This window comes from Aristolochia californica, unplaced genomic scaffold (assembly GCF_029961685.1).
Source record: "Aristolochia californica isolate CCGP_79_NKW_82.1479 unplaced genomic scaffold, dmAriCali1.0.hap1 SCAF_1, whole genome shotgun sequence".
NCBI classification, from domain to species: domain Eukaryota; kingdom Viridiplantae; phylum Streptophyta; class Magnoliopsida; order Piperales; family Aristolochiaceae; genus Aristolochia; species Aristolochia californica.
Genome location: NW_027181770.1, coordinates 2,775,548 through 2,795,529, shown reverse-complemented (window position 1 = coordinate 2,795,529; position 19,982 = coordinate 2,775,548). Strand labels below are relative to the sequence as shown.

General features: G+C 37.2%; 2 protein-coding genes and 1 long non-coding RNA gene across 3 annotated transcripts; 2 read left to right on the top strand and 1 right to left on the bottom strand.

Moving 5' to 3' along the window:
- The first annotated feature begins 9,236 nt into the window (after positions 1–9,236).
- Positions 9,237–10,963, top strand: LOC137957427 (putative pentatricopeptide repeat-containing protein At1g53330). Its single transcript, XM_068805142.1, has one exon. It carries the CDS (start codon positions 9,237–9,239, stop codon positions 10,602–10,604), a length of 1,368 nt encoding a protein of 455 aa, XP_068661243.1. The 3' UTR covers positions 10,605–10,963.
- A 213-nt stretch (positions 10,964–11,176) lies between these two features.
- On the bottom strand, positions 11,177–11,651 carry LOC137959768 (uncharacterized). The gene is made up of 2 exons (XR_011114075.1): positions 11,563–11,651; positions 11,177–11,392 (listed from the first exon to the last, which is right to left on the bottom strand). It is a non-coding gene; the product is annotated as an uncharacterized lncRNA (long non-coding RNA).
- Positions 11,652–13,572: 1,921 nt separating this feature from the next.
- LOC137942055 (uncharacterized) lies at positions 13,573–19,217 on the top strand. The gene is made up of 4 exons (XM_068787768.1): positions 13,573–13,886; positions 17,260–17,382; positions 18,645–18,764; positions 18,854–19,217. Exons 1-4 carry the CDS (start codon positions 13,850–13,852, stop codon positions 18,916–18,918), a joined length of 345 nt encoding a protein of 114 aa, XP_068643869.1. The 5' UTR covers positions 13,573–13,849; the 3' UTR covers positions 18,919–19,217.
- Positions 19,218–19,982: the final 765 nt, after the last annotated feature.

The following is a 19,982-nucleotide window of genomic DNA, read 5'->3' as shown; positions in this document are numbered from 1 at the left end:
TCTCTCAACCAATTTCACTTTAATTGATTTGATTTGGTATGTTTTTGAAAATAAATGGTTTCCACTTTTTACTTTTTTAAAACCGAAAAAGATGACAATTCTGGTCCTCTGGTTAAGGAACCATAAAGGAAATGGTTCCACTTTCAACTTTTTAAAAACAGTTACCTGCTATAATTTTACATCCAAAACAGAGTTTTGGTAGTCAAGATCTGTTGGTTCACTGATTGATGTAACAAACCAAGCTTGGTTCAAATGGGTTATAAAGGTATGAAGTCTGTTGTGTATAAATTTAGACCCCCCCCCCAGTAAATGAAGATCTGTATTCAAAGCACATCTACTGAAAAAATAAATATGGTCAGGGTTGAAGAGAAATTCAAAATTTGAGTTTTGGTACCTTGTCAATTGGTTAGTTTTGGGCGAACCAGTGGTTTACTAAAGCTAGTAAAACTGGCAAAGGCACAATGAATGACTGTATTCGAAGATTTGCCTAGCAGAGTCAGATTCATCATAATAGTATATAGCCTTCTTCTTCGGGGTCTTGTCTTGAAGCCCAAAGTCCAAAGCAGGCGTTAACAAACAGAAACTCGACCAATTATAACAGCATCAAAAGATGGATCGAAAGGTTGTTTGTGCCGCACCCACCACGTAGAAGCGGCTCCTCTGCATGACACAGGCCCCATCTCCAACTACTGTCCACCACCTCCCCTAACTAGCAAGATAATTCAAGGCTGCCTCCCTTTACCTAATCTCTTCAATCATCTTTCGGAGCTTCGAGTTTCTACCTGATAATTAAGCTTTGTGCCACTGTTTGTTTGAGGAGATTGTGCCGAATGTGCTCTCTGGATCCGGTAATGGACGTAACTACGAGGAAAGAATTGAAGGCCTGACATGCTGCTGCTGCTCCGGCGGTAAAAATGGGCGTGAACTTCCACCAGTTTCACCCGGAACGTAATCCATGGCCTTTTGTTACCTTTTCCAGGTTGAACGCTAACTCGGATGCAGAATATTGCAGAAGCCAAAAGAGCCAAAAATGCGGGAATATCATGACGAATGCAAGGAATCCCATCATGGGATTATCTCATTGACTGGGTTTCTAAACTCAAAAGGGTAAAAGGCTGTAAAATTTCGAATGTGAAATGTCAGCGGAATTTTCCCTTTCCCCTTGACGATTAAACTGTAATTACCAGCAATGCTTTAATGGCGTTTGCTGCGGTATTTACTCCGAGTGAATGCTGATGAGGCTCGGTGAAATCGTCTCTGGTTCGAGTTAGATTAAGTCGGCTTTTGTTAAATCAATTAATCATGCGACCCACGTCTTGTGCATCATTGCAATTCGCTATACACGTCTTTGTCATCATTTCTTCTCTAAATTCAACTCCTCCCCCCCCCCCCCCTCGGTTTCCTTCTCATAATTTCCTCAGCTGGATTTTGAGTTTCTTCTTGTCGATGGCCGTGTCGAGGCTCTCCAACGAGACCGAATCTTGTTCTTCCCCTATTAGAGTCCAATTGGTACCGAGGTCTGTCTCCGATCGATTGCTCGTGAAATTCTCCGACCAGTCGGAATTCGACTTCGACTACGATCGGAGCGGACTGTGGTCTCCCCCGGTGCCGCGTGCTGCATTCCTCAACTCCCCGGGGAACATCTGCACCGACAAGGAAATGCTGGAGAAGCTTCGAGCGATGACTAAGGCATTCGACAGAAAACGCAAGGCCCCTCTGCTGCTGAGGTGTCCGGGATTTGGGCCGCTCTCGTTCGGCAAAAGAAAGAAAGTGGAAACCATGGGCAAGAAGGAAGACAGCTTCGTCATAGCATGACATTGGCCACCTTGAATTGCTGAGCGATTCCTCTGCTCTTCGAGCCTACGATTTCCAGACTTTCGAATCTCTTAACCACCACAATTCTTCTCATTTACGACCCCAAATTTTGTATTATATCAAAGAATTGCTGCAACTTGGAACATCAGTTGGAGGAATTTCCTGGGTTTCGTTTTACTGAATTTCAAGCTTGTACTGTGTGTGACCAGATCAGATTTTGTAACAGAGTTCGTTAAATATTTGAGTAAGTTAATCGACCAAATGCCAGGCACATGGTTTCTGAAAGGTCATGTCGGATTGAAAAAAAAAAAAAAAAAAAGTAAAAACAGAAAGGAAAATTCGTCCAACATTGCTACAGAAGACGATAGAAAAGAATACCGTCATGGTGACTGAACATTTTTTTGTTTTTTTGGCTAAGGATCAAAATACCCGATTACTCTGGTCTACTTAAAACTCCAGTCCAAGTCTCGGGCAAAAGTACAAGTGCATAAGGATAATTTAATACGCGTACACAGTTGGCCGAAACAAGATCGACAGCTGAGGGTGAAAAGATGAAGACAAATGGAGCTCCAACTCTCATTCATTTACGAGACAGTTTATGGGTGGCATCTTTCGAGTTTGGAAGACAGACTAGCTCTTTTTGTATACCGTCTATATGATACATACAGAATACTGTACTATCAAGACCATGACTGCATAAAGTGTCCCACCTCAAATGTCTTATTACATGCATTTGGACTTTCAAGAGCAGCAACACAAATGCTAGCTATCTCTTCCCTTGATATCATTTATCAACCTCTGGTCATCAAGCCACTTGCCATTGCAGACCAACTCTTGATCTTTTAGGGCACCAAAAGCTACACCCTTCTTGGTAATCTATTATTTAATACAGAGAATATTATGTTAGACTTGATGTCTAATAATAATAAAATAAAGATCATAAAAATAAATCTTAAATCCTCCATAATTTTTCTTATCATGAGAGCTATACATATATCATAAAATTAAAATAATAAGAATAAAGAGAGCGTACCTTTCATCCTGAAGAATATAAATAGAACTTGAAGTGCACAAGATAATCTTTGATAATTCGTTTACAAGTGATAAACTTGCTCCCGTTCAGCTAAACTGGGTGTGCAAATAGCCTTAGCCTCACTTGTAAGACCATGGAGGAATTTATAGATTTTCAAAAGGTGTGACACTAATGACTATTCATAAGGACACGTCCTCTTAGAAGAGATACATCCTCTCAGGAGAGATACATCCCCTCAAGAGAGACAATCTCCTTATTCCCAAGGGATGTGTCCACTAAATCAATGCACTCATTTAATCTACCTCTACAGGGGGATGTGTTGGCCATTATTCATTGTACTGAACATCCAATGACAAAGCATCTAGAAGTGTGCCCCACGCCTTTAATATCATGGTATTTTTATTTTATAAATAATATATTTGAAACTATAATTCCAACATATTATACATCTCTCCCCTTGACCTCCAACTCCTTCCTGCATGAAATCTTAATTATGATAACCAAAAAGATTAGAGACCTGAAGCACCGGATGTAAGATGTGTTGGGAGAAATGTTAACGATGAATTGGAATAACCAAATCAATTATCAAACAACGGAAATAATACTCTCCTACTTTGTATGAATTTGTTGGGAAGTAATTTAATAAAAAAAAACCACATACACAAAAGAGCCAAGAATTTTTTACGTGGAAAACCCTTTAAAGCAAAGGGAAAAACTACGGGACCTAATCCAGTTAAAACTTCAACTATCAACAATGATGTGTATACAAATATTCTCTCAAGATAACACTAGAGGCATACAATCAACAATAATTTCAAGAAATATATTTTCTTGGCAACCAAATAATGTGATAGAAGAGACTTCACCTAAGAAGATGCAGTGTTGTTCATGGCTAAAAACACTAGAAAGACTACTCTAAATCCGATCTTTATCGTTCAGATTGTAGAGCCTTGAGTCGTGAACGTGTCTGCAAAATTTCAGCTCGATCAGACCATAGACAACGCCGATTGGAACGTTTGACAAAAATTGTACGGTCAGGTCTATTTTGACAGTCTCTTGTCTTCTCCTTCTCTGACACGCTCTCTTTACCTAATGGCAACAGTACTTAGGTTTTAGTAAACCTAAATGAGTTGGGCCTAAACCCTCTCTCCACGTGGGCTATGGATCCACATGGGCCATCCTTCATATAGGAGGGAACCCACACAACAAATCTCCCCCTTCTCGACTATGGGGGGGGGGGGGGGGGGGGACTCATCAAACTTGCTTTTGGTTTTTGCACAGGTAGTGATTTTGTTATCATATCTTACCCATTCTCATCAGTACAGATTTTTTTAATATGCAAGAACTTTATATCCAATGCATTATGAATCCAGTGATACCTCACATCAATATGTTTGGATATTGAATGAAAGGTTGAGTTCTTACTGAGATTGATAACACTCTGACTATCACAATAAGGAGTATATTTCTCTTGTTTTTGACCCAGTTCATCTAAGATTTTTTTCATCCATATCAACTTTTTGTTTGCTTCAATTATTGCAATATATTCAGCTTCTATGATAGACAAGATAACACATTTCTATAGTTTGGATTGCCAGGACACAACTCCTCCTAAATAAGTAATCAAGAACCCCAAAGTGGACTTTCTGGAATCAATGTTACCTGTCATATATGCATCTGTAAACCCTTCAAGTATTGGTTTACATTGCCAAAGCACAAGCATACCTTGAAAGTACCCCTTAGGTATCTCAAAATCCACTGAATTGCATTCAAATGCTCTTTTGCTGGATTTGAGAGGAATTGACTGACTACTCCAACAACATGATTTATATCTGGCCTTGTGCATACCATTGCGTACATTAGACTACCCACTACTGAGGCATATGAGACTCTTGCCATATCTTCCTTCTCTCTATTTGTAAAAGGATTTTGTTTCGTGCTCAACTTAAAATGAATAGCAAAAGAAGAGCTAAATGTCTTAGTTTTATTCATATTGAATATGTTAAATACTTTTTCAATATATCGCTCCTGTGAGACACTCAATTTTTTCTCTTTTCTATCTCGGTAAATTCGGATACCAAGAATTTGCCTTGCTGGCCCCAAATCCTTCATAGCGAATGATTGTTTTAAATGCTTCTTCAAATTTTCAATTCTTGAAGAATTTCTGCCAACAATCAACATGTCATCAATATCAAGCGGTAATATTATGAAATCATCATCACAAAATTTCTACACAAATACACAATAGTCAGAGGTGGTCTTCTTGTACCATTGCTCTTTCATAACTGACTCACATTTCTTATACCATTGCCTGGGCGCCTATTTTAGACCATATAAATTTTTCTTTAGATGACACATACAATTTTCTTTTCTTTTCACCCTGAAACCCTCTGGTTGCTCCATATAAATATCTTCCTCTAAACCACCATGTAGGAAGACAATTTTTACATCCATCTGTTCAATTTCTAAGTCTAGGCTAGATGCTAAACCAATAACCACACTGATGGAGGACATCTTCACAACTAGAAAGAAGATCTCATCAAAGTCGATACTTTTTTGTTGACGAAATCCCTTAACAATCAATCTAGCTTTGTATCGTGATCGGGAAGTGTGTTCATCTTGCTTCAATCTATAAACTCACTTATTCTTCAAAGCTCTTTTACCTTTGGGCAACTCTACCAATTCAAAAGTGTGATTGTCATGCAATTGCATCTCATCTTGCATGACATCAACCCATTTTGCCTTATGTTCATCTTTCATGGTTTTTGCATAACACTCGTGCACTCCCCCGTCAGTCATTAACATATACTTGTCTGTAGAATACCGAGTGGAAGGATGTCAGTCTCTGATAGACCTCCTAAGTGGAACATTTGGTAGTATATCTGATTCTGGCGACTGATCAAGGGTCTCATTCTGTAAGGGAGCATCTGCGTCACTTGAACCTGTTGATCATCTTGAGTAGTATGTTCAACCTGAGCTGGCAAATCAGTCAATGCACCAGCTCCAAGTCAATCGCACCATCATTACACCGTATCACTATTTTATTTGTCTTCTCGATATCTTGTATGGTTTGATCTTCAATAAATACAACGTCACGACTTCTCACTAGTTTCTTATCAACTGGATCATATAATCCGTACCCAAACTCATCCAGGTCATAACTTAGAAAGATACATTGTCGGGTCTTCACATCGAGCTTAGACCTCTCATCTTTACCAGTCTAAACTTTGTCTAGTACATCAAACTGAAGTAGAACACATGGTGTCATATTAAGAACATGTACAACTGTATTCAAAGCCTTACCCCAAAAAGATCCAAGCAATTGTGCTTGTGAAAGCAAACATTTCACTCTCTCAATCAGTGTTCTATTCATCTTTTCAACTAAGTCATTCAACTGAGGAGTCTTCAGAGATATCTTTTGATGTCGAATACCTTGTTGTCTGCAATAATCATCAAATGGGCCTAAATACTCTCCCTCGTTATCAGTTCGGATGCACTTCAGCTTCTTTTCACTCTGCCTTTCAACTAAGACCTGAAACTATTTAAACATTTCCAATATTTGATTTTTTCTTTTCAAGGTATAAACCCAATACTTCCTTGAATGATCATCTATGAAAGTAAAAAATACAAAGAACCGCTAAGTGTTCTTGTTTTCATAGGACCACAAACATCTGAATGAACTAGATCAAGTATACCTGACTTTCTTGAAGAAGGAGAGCTTTTGAAGGAGACTCTCTTTTGCTTCCTTGCCAAACAATGAGTACACTTTTTTAAAGATGTACTCTTTATTCCAGACAGAAAGTTCTTTTTAGCCAATATTACCAAACCTTTCTTACTCATGTGGGCTAGTCTTTTATGCCACAATTATATAGTAAACTCATTCTCCATAACATTAATAATGTTACTGGAGAGCCTTGCTTGTAGCATGTACAAATTTGAAACCTTTTTGCCTTGAGCTATAACCATAGCATCCCTTGTAAGTTTCCATTGACCATTACAAAAAGTGTTGCAATACTATTCATCATCAAGATTACTTGTAGAAATCAAGTTCAAACGGATATCAGGAATGTGTTTCACATCTCTAAGAATAAGCATCGTGTCGTTATTAGTTTCCAAACACACATTTCCAATGCCAGTAATTTTAGCCAAGCCACCATTGCTCATCTTTACTGTACCAAAATCACCGGGTACCTAGTTTGTGAATAATTTTTTTCTGGATATAGCATGAATTGAGGTATCAATGTCAATCACCCAACTAGTTTCATGAGAAACAATATTTACAACATCATTTTCATCACAAACAATGAAGAAGTCTCCAGTAGTAGTAGTGGCAACTTGATCATCCTTCTTTTCATCAACATCCTTCTTCTCATTCCCTTTCTCCTTGTATTCTCTCTTCAATTTTCTACAAGATTTCTTGATATGCCCTTTCATGCCACAATGATTGCAGTCAACGTTAACAAATTTGTTTGACTTGTATATGCCTTTATCTTTGTTCTTCAAACCTCTGTTTTTACTTCTCCCCCTATTTTCTGTAAACAAGACCTCTGACCGCGAAGAGGAACCCTGTGATTTTCTTATCATCTTTTCATTCAAAACACTGCTTTTAGCTAGATCCATATTGATTACACCATCTGGAGCTGAGTTAGATAATGACATTCTGAATGTCTCCCAAGAGTTCCACAATGTACCAAGTAAACACAAACTATGTACCTCATCGTCGAACTTGATACCCATTCTAGCCAACTGATCAATTATTCCTTGGAATGTGTTCAAGTGATCTGTCAACGGAGTTTCATCTTGGTATCTCAAAGACACCAAATGCTTGATCAGATACATTTTATTGTTTCCAGTTTTTCGAGCATATAACAACTCAAGTTTATTCCAGAGTGTACGTGCATGTGTCTCCCCGTTAATATAGTTCAAAACATTATCATCTATCCATTGTCTGATGTACTCACAAACTTATCTATGTTGCAAGGTCCATTCTTTATCAGATTTATTTTCAGGCTTCTCAGTAGCAAACACCGGTAGATGAAATTGCTTCACAAATAAAAAGTATTCCATTTTTCCTTTCTAAGTATGATAATTAGAGCCATTCAAAGTAACCATTCTACTCAAATTAGCTTCCGTTATTCAGCACAAAGTATTGAACGGTTATAACCCCGCTCTAATACCACTTTGTTGGGAAAAATGTTCACAGTGAATTGGAATAACCAAATCAATTATCAAACAACGGAAATAATACTCTTCCACTTTGTGTGAATTTGTTGGGAAGTAATTTAATAAAAAAAAAACCACACAGACAAGGAGCCAAGAATTTTTTACATGTAAAACCCTTCAAAGCAAAGGGAAAAACCATGGGATCTAGTCTAATTAAAACTTTCACTATCAACAATGATGTGTATACAAATGTTCTCTCTAGATAATACTAGAGGCATACAATAAACAATAATTTCAAGAAAAACACTTTCTTGGCAACCAAACAATGTAATAGAAGAGACTTCACCTAAGAAGATGTGGTACTATTCACGGCTACAAACACTAGAAAGACTGCTCTAAATCCGCTTTCGACCATTCATATTGTATAGCCTTGAGTCATGAACGTGTCTGCAAAAGTTCAGCTCGATCAGACCACAGACGATGCCGATTGGAATGTTTGACAAAAACTGTACGGCTTGCTATGTTTTGACAACTTACTTGTCTTCTCCTTCTCTTACACGCTCTCTTTACCTAATGACAACAACAATTAGATTTTAGTAAACCTAAATGAGATGAGCCGAAACCCTCATTCCATGTGGGCTTAATGGACCCACATGGTCCATCCTTCGTATAGAAGGGAACCCACACAACAAGACCTTCCCATCAGAAATTCCATAATCCTTCACAAGAAACAAAGGACCAAGAATTTAATGGATTCTTACAGATGGAAAGAACTGCACGGAAGTTTAAACCAACGATGAATTGGTGGGCTAGTCTTCTCTTCTTGTTTCTTGGTCCAAGTTTTTTGACAGTTTATTTTTCTATACAGGAGATGGTTGGGGGGAGACGACGAGGTGGGGTTTAGGGTTAAGGGAATGTAACAGTTTCCGTCAGTGTTAACTCGAGGGAATCGACGGTTTCTCTCCGTCCGCATCTTACATGCAACATTAATAGCCATATAACGGGCCTGATAGAAGTATGGGCCTAGGGCCTACATCGGAGGTTTTAGTACTTCTAGAGTTCAAAATGTGTAATCAACGAGGTCATCGTTCACAGACTTGGAATGCTATAGTGCCTCGCCTTGGGCCCCATACTACGTGTTACAAACCGCGACTGCTTCAGAAGCCTTGATCGGTTACCGCTCATATTTTCTGCTTCAGTATTGCAGGTTCTTTTCCTCTATTGAATGGAAAATCTGAGGAAGATTTCACCTTTCAGGCTCTCCTCGCTCCTCCGCCTCGAGAAGAACCCGAAGCTCGCCCTTCAGATATTCGAAAGCTCATCTGATGTGAAATCATTTCGATATAGTCGCCGCTCATACGACCTCATCATCTCCAAACTCGGTCGCGCCAAAATGTTCGACCCAATGGAAAAGATCCTTGACCAAATGAAAAAGGAGACCCGATTCTCTCCTAAAGAAATCCTCTTCTGCAATGTAATCTCGTATTATGGACGATCTCGCAGGTCCGATTCTGCTGTACATATGTACGATCGCATACCTTCCTTCAATTGTCAAAGAACAGTGAAGTCACTGAACTCCCTTCTGAACGCTCTTTTAAACTGCCAGGAATTTGAGAAGATTGAGGAAATTTACGCAAATCTCGACCAGTACGCTGTTCCAGATGCCTGTACATATAACATACTGATAAACGCCTGCTGCCTCAACGATTCGTTGGATTGTGCCTGGAGTCTGTTTGAAGAAATGCGAAGGAACGGCATTCAGCCTAATGTCATTACTTTCGGAACTCTGGTTTCTGCTCTTTGCTCTAATTCGAAGTTGGACGAGGCTTTCAGGTTGAAAGACGAAATGATGGAAGTCTTTCGTGTAAATCCAAACGTTTTTGTGTATACATCTCTGATTAAGGGGCTTTGCCAGACTAACAAGCTGGGCTTGGCGTTAAAGCTTAAGGACGAGCTAGTCGTGAACAATAAAACGGGTCTGGATTCGGCTGTATATTCAACTTTGATGGGTGCACTCTTTAGAGCCGGCCGGAAGGGAGAGGTTGTTGGAATTCTCGAAGAGATGAAGCAGAATGGATGTAAACCTGACACCGTAACTTACAATGCGATGATTGCTGGTTTTTGCGGCGAGATGGATTTCCCAGCTGCATTTGGCGTCCTCGACATGATGCTAAAGGAGGGGTGTAAGCCCGACGTTATCAGTTACAATACAATCATCTCCGGGTTTTGTAAGGCGGGCAGATTAAGCGAAGCCAGAGATCTGTTTGAAGATATGCCTAGGAGAGAGTGTTGTCCTGATGTTGTAACCTATCGTACTTTGTTCCGCTCCCTTTGCGACGGGAAACAATTTGACGAAACAGTATTTCTTTTGGATGAGATGCTTTTCAAGGGTTTTACTCCTCATGTTGAAAGTACACACAAGTTTTTGAAAGCTCTGTACATGGAAGAGGAAATGGAGCTACTGGGTACGGTTTTGTGTAGTTTGATAAAACATGATGCAGTGGGACTGAATACATGGGATACGGTGATTGGCATGATCTGCAAGAACCAGTTGAAAGCATGTGAATTTGTGGACAGTTTAGGAAATTCCTGAATGGACAGTACCTCTTTTAGCAATTGAATGTAAAAAGAAGCTGCCGTAATCTACCAGGTCTCTGCGTCCATTACACATACCCCGTTGTTAAGGATCTCGTTTACGGCATCGGTCCGACGTGGTGATGCCGTAACTAGAATCAACTTGAGACGCAGTTGAGTGCTTTTACAGGACGCAAGTAATGCCTAATTTTGGACAAATTTCATTTCAAACGCTTAACCCACTGAGCCATTTGTTAGTAGGCGCACTACAGTGCTCTGGAGTGCTAATAGGCGGAGATTGCAGTTACTGGACTGAAGCACCTGACTAATCTGTTCTTGTGTAAATTGGCCTCCTCCATGGCGGAATGCAGTTCTATTTATGTCTGACCAGGTGTGATTAACTGGGTCCATGAATCCACTAAATTACAAGGTCCAGCAAACCCTTTTTTCTAATCAGCAAATCTACTTCTCATCTTTATAGAAAAAGTAAAAGCCCGACGCAGCAGACTTTTCTTTTCTCTCTCTTTGTTTTTTTTCAGCTTTCGTAACGTGTCATGAACCCAAGGGAACGAGAAACAAAAACACCGATCAGCCAAATGGTCAACAGTGAGAACTCTTATTATTTAACAAGTAGAAAGAAAAATAAGTTTCAAGCACCACAGCCGCACATGCATGTTTCTGGGTCACTGCAGTAGCCTCCGGTGCCGAGTTGGTGGCAAATGAAATTGCAGTCTTTGTCCGTGCACCCTGGGAGGTATCGTTTGCAGTACTTGGTCCGAGTCGCATCCACTCTTCCTTTCATTTCTCCTGCAAAAGTTCCACCACCCGAAGAATTATTTTCATTTAGATAAAACTAGTTTGATCGTCCACCGTTCCCAGTTGCTCCAATCGCAATAAATGGAGGAGGAGGAAAAACGTAGGAAGTGGAGCAGAATAAAGAGATTTTAAAAGAAGGGTTTGCTAGAAAATGAGATTACCCGAGGAGAAGAGCAGAATGACGACAAAAACAATGGCCAAAGAGGCCGCTGATAGGGTCTTCTTCATATTTAGAGTGCACCGGGTCTGTGGAGCGTCTTCGAGGGCGTGAAGGGGTTGGTTGAAGCAGTGAATTTATAGTTGTTTGTCTGCTCCTCCGTTTGCTACCCCGATGACAGCTGAAATTTGTTGGCAAAAGTTAATGGTTCCCTTCGGCCGTTTTTCATACCAATTCGCACTCCTCGGGTTAAATAACTTCATTTTAACCCCATGATGGGTTTCAGTGAGAATTGATTTTAGGTGAGACTCACAATATATTAATAAAAAAACATTAAATTATAAAATTATACAAAATCTATAATAAATTACGATAAAATAATCTAATAGATTTAACTTTTGTAAGATGTTTTTATTTAAATTTTTTCTTAATAAGTTAAGATAGATTTTAACTTGTTTGAATTAATAAATAATTAAAAAATGAGTTAACCTTATTTATTTATTTTTTATATAGAAATAAAATACTTAAGCAATTTTTACTTTTATAATATCCAAATGCTTAATCAAATTGTTACTTTTTAATATCTAAATTCTCACTCCTAAAATATTAATTAAATATAATATTAAAAATCATAATTTTATGTAAATAAAAAAATAGGGTATTTATTATAAAATTAAATTTATAAATTAAATTTATAACATAAATTTATTTAACTAAAATAAAATATATTTAAACCTGTTTTAAATTATGAAATAATTTAAAATAAAAATAATAAAAATAATTAATTAAATATAAAAAATAAATTGATTAAACAAATCCTTAATTTTATAATATTCAAATGTTAATCAAAATTTTAATTTACAACATCTAAATTCTCACTATTAAAATAGTCATTAAATATAATATTTTAAAATAATGACTTTATATAAATAAAAAGGGTATTTTATTACATAAAATTACTTTAATAGATTTAAATTTTATTTTAGAAAAAAGTTTTTGACTAAAAAATTAATTTGAACTTGTTTTAAATTTATAAATAATTTAAAATTAAAATTTGCTTGCTTAAATTAATATTTGTTTAAAAAATTTAAATTATTTAAAATGAATAAATAATTTAACTTGGTTTAAACTAATAAATAAGTTTAACTTGTTTTAAATTAATAAATATTTTAAAAATAATAATTATAATAAAAAACAAATAAAATGATCAAACAAATACTTACTTTTATAATATCTAAATTCTCACTTTTAAATTAGAAATCAAATATAATATTAACATCATGATTTTATATAAATAAAAGAGGTATTTTATTATATAAAATTACTCTGATAGATTTAATTTTTAGAAGATAATTTTATTTAACTTTTCTGTTAATAAACTAAGATAGATTTCAACTTTTTAAAATTAATAAATAATTTTAAAATTAAATTATGAATTTTAACATTTAATTAAATTTATAAAATAAAATACTTAAACAAATACTTATTAAGTAATTCACTTTCAAAGTTTACTAACCCTCCTTTAATTTTATTATATCCAAAAATGCAAGAGTCACAGGTTTTGGGTTATTTTCACATTGAGAGTACACTCAAATATGTCCTAAGATGATTTTCAAACAAAAGAGTTGTGAAGAAAAAGTGAGGTATGTCTGTGGTGTGTCACGTGGTGGGCCAAATAGTGGCCTTTTTGGTCAAGTTCTATCATAGTGGGCCACACCAACTCACCCAAAATTTCTTACATTATTTGACCATCACATTCATGGGCGAAACTCATTATATGATTATACGAAGAAAAAAAAGAAAAAAAATGAGAAATAAGGAAGAGCTTATTCTTCTCTTTTTGGGTTAAACGAGGAAGACGACGTGTTAGACTTAGAACAGTTGCCACCACCGGCGAAGCGCCTGTGGGCCGTGGCTGTCCTCGTCAGCCAAAGATTAGTGGTAAAGATTGTAAACATTGACTTCGGTTGAAATTACGCTAGATGCCAGGGGTGTTGTTTGTAGGTAAAAATAGAGAAGAAAATGAAGAAAACACGCAGAGCAGCGACTGCGCAGGCAGCTCCGCCAACCGAATAACATTTTGACCTCCCTGACAAAACATTTACGTTTTCACCACCTCCGTTCGATCACCATAATTCCGGTGACTCGACGCCCGTTTTCTTCGTGGAATCTGAAGCTTTTTTTCTCGGCGTGAACTGCCCAGCTCTTGATGGCGGTTGCTTGATTTTGTGTTATTTATCGGTTTTGCTAATCACTTCACTGTTTGCTACGAGGGAGGAAGCGACGGAAGAATGGGTTGTGCTGGATCAAAGCAGAACAAGGGGGACGGTGAGTTTATTTTTACTCAATTGCTGTGTGGTTTGCTTGGAAATGGTCGTTGAATTGCTGGGGAATTATGGGTTTCCAGTTTTAGGTTTTATTTGTTTCTTGAGCCGGTAATTTTTTCTTAGTTTTTTATATTACATTTCGATTATCTAATCTTTTGTTGGCTTAGTTTTTCTTCTGGCTTTTCTTTAGCTGGGTTCGTATAATTTTCTGACTACTGTCTGGTCTTATTCTTCCCATTCTCTGTTTCGTAATCGGACTGGGGACTTAGCATCCGCTGAGTCTTAGAGACTGATGCTCATGCTTATCCAAAAGATCTATTGTAAACTCTGTGGCTGTTTAATACCGGTAATCTGGCAACTGGAACCGCGATCGTTGTTTTAGCTTTATCCGAACCATATTGGGGTGAACTACATGGATTTGCTCCTCCATTCTGCTCTATCCTTAGTTAATTCCGTCACTAGTTACCCCTATTGTCTCCTCTTGGTGCACTATGGCTTTTTAACATGCACAAATTCTTTCCAGTAATTCTCTTGTTTTCTTGTCTACCTGTGTTCTACGTCAATTATTATTTGACATGTTTCTTTGTAAAGTACCCTTGACTAGCTTTTCCTTTTTCTTCTTCAGTTATTCTTTTTGTTGATTGCCAGCGGCTACTTCTTTCTCTTAGAAAGTGACAATGCAGGACTTAAAATATTTATATCTGAAGCCGCTGTATCAACACATATGTTGTTCAATTTGCTTAAATGCTTTTTCTAGTAATAGATGTTTTGGTTGATCTCAAGGCATTTAACTCAACACTTGCGTACCTGATGAAGGTTTTTGCCTTGCTGTTGGTTTTAATATCGTCGATTTAAAATTTACTCCAGAAATTTGTTCTTCCTTATCATATCAATGCTTTCTATATTTCAGCTTCCTGTGACCTCTTCACTGTTGATTGTTTCTTGTCTTTGCTCATTTTGGGCTCACCCTGGCTGCTCATCATCCTGCTAAAGATTTTTATCATGTCATTCATTTTTCTCATGCTTATCTTACTTGTATGTAGTGCCTAATAATGCTAAAATAAACCCAATGAACAAGATACTCCTGTTCAATCTACTCATTGTCTCTCCTAAGACAGAGACGATAATCATTACAATTTCTTTGTTTCATCACTAAAATTTAGTTATAGCAAATGGTTTGAAATATTTAATTTCCCCCGGAAAAAATAAAATAAAATTGCATGAGATAACAGAAAACTGGTTCCATAAGGGCCTTCTTTTCCTAACCACCTTTCCAGCTTATTGTTCATAATGCCTTTGGTCTATATGGAGTTTCTTCATTACTATATCTGTATGCTATCCATTTTCAATTTACATCTTTCAAAAGTAGATTGTGAAGTTTATGTGGCTCTCTTCCTACAAGCTAATAATTTGGTGTCTTCATACCCTTTGGACATAACATTTCTAGCTCTCACACTGTCATGACTTGTCTCCTAGATAGAAGTTGAACCTCAATGTGGATTGTATATCTGGTTAGGCTACTTCTTTGGTTGTGTCATGAGTTAAATTTTTTTTGTAATGGTTGATTAGGGTGACCATGCTCTCTGCACTTTTTAGAGAACGAGCACATAGCCTAGGCAGTGTCTTTGGTTTCACAGATGCAATGTTTGACACTGTTTTTCTTACTCACATGCATCTGCAGTATTTCTTAAATAGTTATGTATTCAAGGACTGCAATGGGTATATAATCTAGTCTATGTTTTATGTGGTTTTTTTCCTTTTTTCTGTGGGTGTAATTGGAGCTAGTATCTGGCAGGCTGTTTATTGTCCTGTTTACTAAGAGAACAGATAGATGAGAACCAGCTTTGAATTTGTTTACAGTACTAGACCTATATAACCTAGTGGAGTAACTCTTTAATAAATTGGAACTAAATTTTACTTGGTCAATATTCCTTTCTGACCACAAAAGAAAGATAGCCACCTTTTATCAAGAGATAAGCTTGGGCAATTGGGGGTCAGCTTAAGGGTTGGATCAGTATGGATTTTTTATTGAATAAAAGTGTGCAAGGATGAAGAAAGACACGGTTATGATAAAATGTGCCACTTGTTGGAGCTTAAGGCACATATATGGTAAAATCAAGGCTCTATGCTCTCCTCTGGTGCATGTTATAAGGTCAGCAACTTGGTATCGAACTCCTCAGTAAAGGAAAGAATCTCCTGAAGCCAAATCGTAATAGGCAATGTCCTCGCTCTTCCTAGGCTTGAGTTGTCTGCTACCAACCCTATGGGACTGAGACTTCTCTCTCTCCCCAGTCATTATATTCATTATTCAATTAAGGTATTTAACATTTCAACTAAAAGAAACAAGAATGAACAAAGACGTGGAGCATGATAGTGATAATATAGAAAGATGGATCATGTTGGAATAATGTGGCAATATGAAGCAGTGACTCAGCACATTAACAGAAGTGCAAATTTTCAAAACAAATGAAACTGATAGCTTTATCGCAAATTGCCCCTTTACATGGATAATGTTTTGCACAAATACTCTTAGTTTTTGCTGAGGTGATGTACCTGCCATGCCTCCAGTTTCTTGTGTAATTTGTTAATATTTATCCTATTAAAAGTTTTTTATGTCTTAAATGCAATATGCAAATGAGCCATAAGCTCCCAAAAATTGTTGAGGTGCTTGTCATCGTCCAATCATGAGGTTTTAGGCATGCAGAATAGTTTTTTTTTTTTATCATGGTGTATATTTTTTCTTTCAGGATTGTAGGAAGTGTAAGATTTGTTGATTTTTTATGGTAAAATCTAGGTATTAAAATGTCTAAGAAAATACAGTTGGAAGTTGTGGGCAAGTATCAGGTGTGCTGAACGATTGCATAAACTTTCACAGCTGAGGGTTCTCACAGTTCGCATCATATGTGTTACCCTAGTCATGTCCATATAGCTTGCATTTTTATCTTGGTTCCCACTGAAGCTCAGTCATTTGCAGCTAAAGTCCCACATTTTATTTCAATACTGAGGTTGATGCATTAAGGTTAATGTGACTTTAGTAAATTTTCACGGTCAACATGAAAGATAAGGATACTGGGGCCTTTTTGGGTTTCAGTTTGACTCCATGTTTGACAATAGTTAGAAAAAATTAATGCATTTACAAAAAAAGAGGTAGAAAAATCAAGTATTTATGGTTTTCAAAATGAAGAAGTTGGTCTGCCAGCTGGTTCATGGTTGTGTAGCAATGATCTATTAGAATTGGTCATAGGAGTAGTTTCATGTATTTCAGTGGTACACTACTCTGCGACACCCTATGAGCATTTTTCAGCCTGAATTCTATCTGAATCTATATGATATTTGAGAAAATTTTAATTAAAAAGATATTCTGTGGCTTTTAGAGACTACTCAAAAGCTCCGGAAACCAAAGGCTTGGAAGCATTCTCAACCATTAACAAGAGCACAGCTAAAGCAGATGCGAGATGAGTTCTGGGACACCGCCCCCCACTATGGTGGCCAGAAAGGTACACTTTTCTTTTACTAGCAGCTATATTATTTCCCTTATGTAGAGCTTCCTTGATCTCCAAATCACTTCACTTCATTTTTTTAGTAGTGCTAACTCTATAGCCAATAAGCTGACAAGGATGGGGTGAGTAGGCCAGTTTTTATACTTATCCCTCCGTAATAAATCTTATTGTTTCATTCTTTGGGCTCCTTCCTATTTCTTAAAAATATTTTCTACTTTTTTTTGAAAGGAAAATGAAAAAAGAAGATGGCTAGTGTGGTGACTTTTTTTATTTTTGGCTCTTTAAAGAAGGAAACGGAAAAAACATTATTTTCTACCTAAGGTTTATACTTCAGCCTGTTGAAATGAGGGATAAGCTCAATGACACATTTTGGCTTTCTTAATATGAGCTGTTGGTTGGGGAGTATGTGTATACGAAGAAGAACTAAAGTACCTGTAGAATATTCTTGTTAAAAAATGTAAATGTGATCAATGTAGCTGTAGACTTCTAGGCTTTGCTTTTAATTGCGATGTGTGTTATATTTGTGAGTAATGTAGACCTAGACTTTTAGGTTTTACTTTAACAGCAACATGGGTATTAAAATAAAAATGTAGTTTTATGTTTTTTGATAGTGAAGATCTTGTTGCACCAAAAATAAAACAAGCTAAAAGAGTATAATATTTTGAAGTCATAACAGCTTCCGCATGTTATTGATAACACGATTCTACTTGGTCATTTTGCATGCCGACATGGTTAGTTGATTATCTTCATAGTATTGCAATGTTCCTGGGATGCTTTTAATTGGTTTTTGGAGTGTGAAGGTGCCTTTATATGCTTCTTACTAATTAGATGCATTTTTTTCAAAGCAATAATAGGAGAGCTTACAGAGGCATATTTACTCCAAGCAATCGAGTGAGAAAGCACATTTTATCCCTTGAATGATGATGTTGATTTGAAAAACACATATGAAATGCTATTTCATAGATATCGTGAATAAATCTCTGTGCTGAAATTCTTTATTGGAGATAAGAGATGAAAGCTTTCAGTATCACATTGCAAGCTCTAAACTAACAGATTTGGAGTAGAAGCAATGTTCATCTGAGACCTTGCCAATTTTGTTGTGCTATCGTGTCTTGAGGTTAAGCAAGTTAATACTTCTTAGGCCTCTGTTGTCAATTGAAACTTGCACAATGCCTGGACGATTCTTACATTGGAAATATGATTTGAAAATTTTGGTGTCGATTAGTGACAGATAGGCCTTAACCTTTTCATTGCATCAGAGATTTGGGACGCACTCCGAGCTGCAACAGAAGCTGATTTAAGTCTAGCACAAGCAATAGTAGACAGCGCAGGTGTCATTGTGACCAGTGCTGACATGACAATCTGTTATGATGAAAGAGGTTTGATTTGAAGACGGTCCGATTTATCTTGTATAATTATGTGTCTCTTTTGAAGATGGTCCTTTATACAAATCCTCGTTCAAGTGCAGGTGCGAAGTATGAACTGCCCAAGTATGTTCTGAGTGAGCCTACAAATTTGGTACGAGACAGTTGAGATTAACGAAGAAGGCGGATGCTCCAATTGACGGGGAAAAGAAAAAAAAGAAGAGATATTTTTAGTGTAAATCATGTATATTACTGTCATTATATACTGTACTGAATGCGGAACTGAGCTTCTGCTCAGTGCCTTCAATCGTTTGAATCCGATTCACTTGATGGGACGTCAATGAGAGAATTTGGAACAATATTGCATTTGTTTTTTTTTTTTTTTTTTTTTCTCAGCATTTGATCGTGTTCCATTACAAGGATGTAAGACACTTTTATTCTGGGAAAAAAGCTTAATTTCGTTCAATCTACATTTACTTGTAGGGAATTTAAGAATGACGTGTATTGACATTTGACAGGGATGTGTTGTGGGAGTGGTATGACTAAGACGAACAACTTTGTTTCCATGACTCCATTTTCTTTAGTGGGCTGTCTGCTGACTCTCGTGGTTACAGAACCAAGCGTTAGTTGGTGAACCACCGAAGAAAGCGCCGAAAAGTGTCTCACGAGTCACGCCCCCGTGGCTCGTTTCTTCGGTCACATGGTGATGGCGACAAGTATCTGGGTTCTCACTGCCAGGCTCTTTTTCAGATTGAGCGGCAGAAACACGTGGCCACCGGAGAAGTCCAGTCCCAATTGCCAAATTAAAGAGTAGTCAGTAGCCACTTCTTACCTACATACATAGGATTCCCAGCCGGCCATAGATTTCTTATTTAAGTGGAAGAACCCGCAACAGATTTGATGTTTGGGAATTGGGATTATATCTTAAACATATAACAGCTTAAGATGAAGAATAAAATGATTATCCTCTTATGAAATCTGATGCAATTTAAGATTACGATTAAATTTTGCCACTCAGATGATAACTGCGTCTGCACTCGAATGGTTTCCAAGGATAAAGCTTGAAATGACGGGAACTGGAGCCACATGGTAAGATCGAACAGGAATGGAATCTGAAATCTAAGAGTTTTTTGGCGGTCAAATGTCATAATTCGCTCAGCTCATACTTTAATTCATGGAGAGAAATGGCCACTAAGTTGATGCAGCTTTCCACAAAATAAATTTCTATTGTAA